Source organism: Ruditapes philippinarum, unplaced genomic scaffold, assembly GCF_026571515.1.
Source record: "Ruditapes philippinarum isolate M1 unplaced genomic scaffold, ASM2657151v2 ctg348_1_1_1_1, whole genome shotgun sequence".
NCBI classification, from domain to species: Eukaryota; Metazoa; Mollusca; class Bivalvia; order Venerida; family Veneridae; genus Ruditapes; species Ruditapes philippinarum.
The window spans coordinates 45284-51714 of record NW_026853775.1 but is presented as its reverse complement, the minus strand read 5'-3'; the positions used below and the strand labels follow the sequence as shown (position 1 = coordinate 51714).

Here is a 6431-nt window from a genome sequence, read left to right as displayed (position 1 = left end):
TCTGGAATAAAACGCTTAATTGGAATAGAGAAAGGAAATGTTGCTATATCAGTGCAATACATTTTTTATAGGTATGAAGTCACTTGCATTTGTAATTTATTTATTTTTCTGATTAGATCTACATGTGTTATCTTTTTTGACATTACGTTTAACATTTTCTTGTATTCTTAACAGAGATTATTACATGTGTTATCTTTTTCACAATACAATTTTTGTGTATCCTTTATAATATCTTATATCTCTTTTTATCATTTCAGATATTAAACTGAATACTTTCTTGAAAAATATCGACATGACGTTCAGCTCTCTGATCAAAATTCACTCTTTATCTGTACAAACCAAGTTTGTAAAACCTCGCCTGAAATTGAATTGTCTTTGGCGTCTTTTACTCATTGGATCATTAACAATTGCCGTGCCAAATATTGGTTATTACTTATTTTCAGATAGTATCATGCAAAATAAAACTAGTAATGCCTTGTCACAAAATGATAGGCTGCACGGATATCCGGGAAACATTGATAACGATCCATATATAAAATCCATGAGAGAAAAATTTCCTCTTAAAATGATATCATACTTATCAAGACTTATAAATGCAACAAATCCGAAATACGCATTAACTATAAATAGTTCATACCTTATAGAGAATCCAAATTTGTGCAAACGTGCTCTAAACCTTTCAGTTCTAGTTGTAGTCAATTCAGCAACAGGAAACTTTGAAAGAAGGCAAGCGATAAGAGCTACTTGGACTAATGATTCCTTTTATCACCACCTAGGCAAGGTCAAGGTAATGTTCCTACTCGGTAAACGTCTCAACAATATTACACAGGAAATGATAAAAAAGGAATTTGAAGCATATGCTGACATTTTACAAGGGGATTTTGTTGATACATACTACAATCTAACACACAAAGGAGTCATGTGTTTCAAATGGATCCAAGAAAACTGCCAAAATCCAAAACATATTCTTAAAGTTGATGACGACATTCTTGTTAATATGTTTCTATACTTTGAACATATTCAAAAGACTCCGAAAATTCGGGATGCTAACGTATACTGTCATTACAGCACTACTGAAATTGTTAGGAGACAGTCAAGCAAGTGGTATATAAGTGACAATCATTTTAGAGGAGTACAATATTATCTCAACTTTTGTCGAGGAAAGTTCGTCAGTATGACAAACAATATAATTCCATCGTTGTTCCTGTCTGCTTCTAAAACACCATTCTTCAAATTGGATGACGTACTTTTATATGGATATGTCATGCATAATATCCCGAGTTTGAAATACGAAACCTTTGCTTGGAAGGAAATGCAGGAGGACAATAGAAATGCTATCCAATGCTACGAAACATTGAAAGACAAATGCCAATTGGTAATAATGCAAGCAAGTGGTATAAATGAAATGTCAGAAACTTGGTCTACACTACTGAAGTATTTCAAAAAATAAAACTAATTTTATTCGTCTCCCATATCATTAATTATATGAAAAAAATTATCAGGTTTTGAATATAAAACTCCATACAAAACATTAATCAATTATAGTTTTGAGTTTTATCTGTCTGGTCTATGTCACTTGTAAGAACCAAAATGCATTTATTTTTATACAAGCTTGCATTTATATCCTGTTCTACCATGTCTTTAAACATTACATAACATTAACAACATCACTGCATTTCAAATTCAAGTTATCTTCAACTCTTCAGACAATCATAATTTACATTTGTATAAGTATGTAATTTAACTTTTGATTTAGTGATTGCCTTGTTTTGACTTTAAGGTCATCATAAATTTGAATATTTAATTATATTAAAATCATCTACCAGCGGACCCTTACAGTACTGATTGTATGTGATGAAACAACTACTTTACACAAGTCTAAATGTCGTTCGACAGTCTATACGTTTTAAATGTATAAAAATAAATTGTATAGCCAACTAAGACATTGTAAAGGCTGATGAAAAAAATGTTATATACATTTCATTGTACATGTTGTAACATTGACTATTTGTATCTTATAAATTCATAGTTATAAATTTCTGTTTCTCCAATCAATGTTTAAGGTACAACAAACAAAGGACACAAACAGAGAAAATTATTAATCTTTATAGTGATGAACATTGTTCAGTTTTAACTTAAAAAAGGTTTTACTATCATGTAACTTTTTTATATTAGAAATAAGTTTTAGTTCGTTTTGCAAGGTATAACACGTTTTTTTCATTTTACTTTAGTAAAAATGTTTTGATTAGTTGACAGATTTGTTTCGCTAAGAATACAATGTATGCATGTATTTGTTCTATTCATTTATAGGGAATTTAATAACTGCTGCACGTTCTTACCATAAATAACACATCAAACATATGTAAATATGTTATATTTATATTACATCATACAGACGAATAGCGTGCACTTTACATGAGTTTTACTGCATCAATGTCATTCATTGTCAAGTAAAGAACATATATTAAACTTAAGTACGTACAATTTACGTTTCGATTTCGTAATAATTGTATTTATTGTCAAAGCGCTTTAACTAAAAAGGTATAAAATATGGCTTTATTAAACCGAAAGCGACATTTTATTTTGATTTACGTTGTACAGATAATATGAGAAAACATAAAAAAGTCAACATTAATATCTCCTGCTAAAAAGTATCATATTAAACAGCTTTTATTTGACAATGTCATTAAAGCGCAAAAATAGTGTTTCTTAGATTAATCGTCGTTTTCTTAAAAGGGGTGCAGTAAAATAGAGTGATTGTCTCTATCATAGCGCCATATACATGTACATGTATATGATAAATACTTAATAGCTAAATGTCAATGTGGTAAAATCTATGTGTAATATAAATATTCTGAACAATACAAAACATAAATAGTATATATGAAATGTCTGGAAAGCAAACTTTAATATTAAATTAAGCCTTTACACATATGGACGAGAACAAAATACAAGTAAAGATAGTGTACCATAATTTCTTTATTATATTAAGAGCAGAAAAACAAAGCGGTAATGAAACTGTCACGTAGATAATAATAAATAAAATCATTAAATGGAGTGAAATATAATTATATCAAAATACGTATCAATTTACGTATCTTAAAGCATTTCATTATGTTTATAAGTTTGTGAAGAGAAAAGTTTATGATTGTATAATTGAAACCATTAATAATGTTACACAAACTCATTAAATAATGTTTGCAAAATATATTTTACGACAAGTTCTTTAATAGAATAAATAGCTGTAGGTGTACGACAACATATGACAAAATACAATATATATTATTACCTACCATTGAATGTCTATAAAATCTAGACAGATATAAAACGGCAATTTCTTTGGTATAAGTTTTATAGAAAAAATAGAAAAAGGGCTCCCTGACGTCCATTTGACTATACAATGTATTTTTTCAATTATTTGTAGCAGTTTTCCTGTTTCGCGTTATCTTTTTAAGTAGCATTTTATTAACGTCTCCACCGAATAAACATTTATTTAGGTATTAAGGTAAATAATTATAAATTATTTCTTGGGGGGCTGGTGTTTTAATTTGTTTTTGTTGTTGTTTTGTTTTGTTGTTATTGTTTTTCATCATCCGAACGTTAAAATAACTAATCCAACATTGTATTATCTTGTTTACATGAAGAAAACATTAACTGAGTAATTATAAAATTATGTCGTTTACATAGCTACGGAGCATAAATAACTGGATATTTTGTGTATATTCACAGACTCCATTGTCACAATTTTGTCATTTGTTACATCGAAATGTTATCATCCGTGTCTACCTAACAACCAAAGTAATACTGTATGCATATATTATTTCATTTGTCAGAATTATATACACATATAAACAAATAAGATGATTTAAATGATGGACAAGCTGTCACAAGTGTGATGCATTATACGAAGTAACACGAAACTTGTCACAAAACAATGTCCTCGCTAAAATTGATTAAATCACAGACCCAAGACAAAATGTGAAGATAATCATTATGGATTTAGTGTTAAATAATTGATAAAGGAGAAGAAGTTGATAACTAAAGCCTACTCTCCTTAATATCACATATTTATCAGCAAAATCAGATCATCATTCCACTCAAAATGGTCGATTACAACAACATACGCCGCGTTTGAAATCCTTTGACAAATAAACGAGAAGATCATGGATATGTTTTACACAAATTTGGCCATCAACATGGGAAATTTCCTCTTATAACTTAGTTAAACGTTCAATATTTTAAAATGATAAATAAACCAGCATAGATAGTGTATATACTTCTGACATAAATCAAACATAAACAGTATCTTCTAGCTTCATATATAGATTTATCCGCTATAGGCATAGTTTTGGTTTTTTGTTTTGTTTTTTGTTTGGAAACACTAGTTTAACATTTAATTTGCACTAGCCTATCCAAGCGTTGCCATGATAAAGATATGTACATAACATAAACAGTGTTAATCGCTATAAGTTGCCCTTGACTTTTTGACATTTTGAAATTTTTAACTTGTGTCATGCGTATTTCAAAAGGTATTCACTGTGTTTCATACTTAATGTTTTGTTCAGCTTTTACATATCATGTAACATTTTCTGCTTTGTGTTTTCTTTCTTTCCTCACAATTATCATAACAGACAATGATCGAAATTAACCAATTAGTGCGTCCAACAACTTGTTGGAAAGGCCTGTATTCAGTGTTATTAACCATGTGCTTCTCGAATTAAGAACAGAGTCCACACTAACATAGACAAATACTTAAATAAATACATAAAATAATTTTGATGAATTCATGTTGCTTTGATCATTGCTGTTCTCACTGCAAAACATGTAAACTAATACAGGAGCGTCTGACAACTAAGGCACAATTCTTATCTTATGAAACAAGATACAAGATCTTTTTTACAGATAAATACTAGTCTTATATTGCTTATCAATTAAAGTATTACTTTAACCTTGCTTCACGCGAAACAACAAAAACAACAAAATGGAAATAATTTCAATATTCATTTTAGCTTTTGTCGAATTCATTTCATGTCTATAATAAAAGCCCCGAAAGTTGTGAATACATTTCCGTATTTCCCCTTAAAAACATTTTGTCAATTCATTGTTTACTTGTTCAGAAATACCATGTAAACTGTACATATATACGTACATAATGTATAATGTAAAATGTTCAGAGTTAGGGCTTTAATTATTGCATTATTGAAACAATAAATGAGAAAACATGATTAACTATACTTATGTACCATTACAGTTAATTTCTGTAAATGATTACTAATGAAACAATACAAATATGTTTTTATAAAGTCATCAGGAAAATCATAACATAAAACAAACCTTGGGAACAACATTAACAGATGAAGCCTATGTAATGTAAAATGACAAATCACTTCGTCTTCAACCTCTTTGTTATACATGTATATGTATATATTTTACTCTTTTAACTGTATTTCTTTAACCGTTTTCTATTAGTTCCTGATAACGGTTTTAAACTGTGCTGAATGATATACGATGACAATAAATTGTTTTGCAGAGGACATTTTGATGAAGGTCAAATCATTATTGCATTGCAAATATAATGGGTCAGAACCAAATTGAATGTAGAAAAACATGGTAAATGAATAATAATCTTAACTTTTAAACATACGTAACATCATTTGCCTTCTTCCTGAATCAAGCACAAAACCCACACTAACAAAGAAAAATACTTTAAAGACATACAATATGATGAATTCAAACTGCTTTGATCATTACCGTTCCCACTGCAAAACATATAAACTAATACAGGAGCGTCTAAAAATTAACGCATTTTTTGACCAAACCCTTCATATAAAAAAAATGCATAATAACGCAGATGTCTTTCTTAGGCTTTGATGTTTGTCTTATAATATAAAGCACATACATATTTTCTTAGCGGCAAATGATACACTGTTATGACAAAAGTCAAACCGATGAGAATATCATCTAAGTCCATCGAAAATGGAAGAAAGCGATCTGCATATAAATTGAAAATATCATTTACATTGCATTGATGTGTACTTTTACTTCTGACCTTAATGTCTTTCAGGATATACACAAGCTTATGAAATTCGCCAATGTTGCCAATTCAGTGTGAGCGATATATCTTACTTTGATAAAATAATGTGAAGAAATGATGAATTGTGGTTGCTATTACCCAAAACGTTTAGTACATTTAAAGCTTAGATTTAAAACTCTAACACTCCTCGTGATTTTGTCACTTTACTCAAAGAAGAAGAAAAAACGGTGTTAAACTGCCAATAAATACTGGTTAGGGACTACTTGTATATGGACCTATTATGTTTTCTCCCTCGATTATATAGTTTACAAAAGCCTTTTAAAGCAACAATAATAACGCATTTTATTGATATTTTCGTTTTTATAATGTTTTCTTTTCATATATTGCTGAAATAATA

At 29.2% G+C, this 6431-nt stretch overlaps 1 protein-coding gene across 1 annotated transcript; it reads left to right on the top strand.

Annotated features, from left to right (window-relative positions):
- Positions 1–253: 253 nt before the first annotated feature.
- Positions 254–2290, top strand: LOC132737810 (beta-1,3-galactosyltransferase 1-like). The gene has a single exon (XM_060725163.1). It carries the CDS (start codon positions 293–295, stop codon positions 1448–1450), a length of 1158 nt encoding a protein of 385 aa, XP_060581146.1. The 5' UTR covers positions 254–292; the 3' UTR covers positions 1451–2290.
- Positions 2291–6431: the final 4141 nt, after the last annotated feature.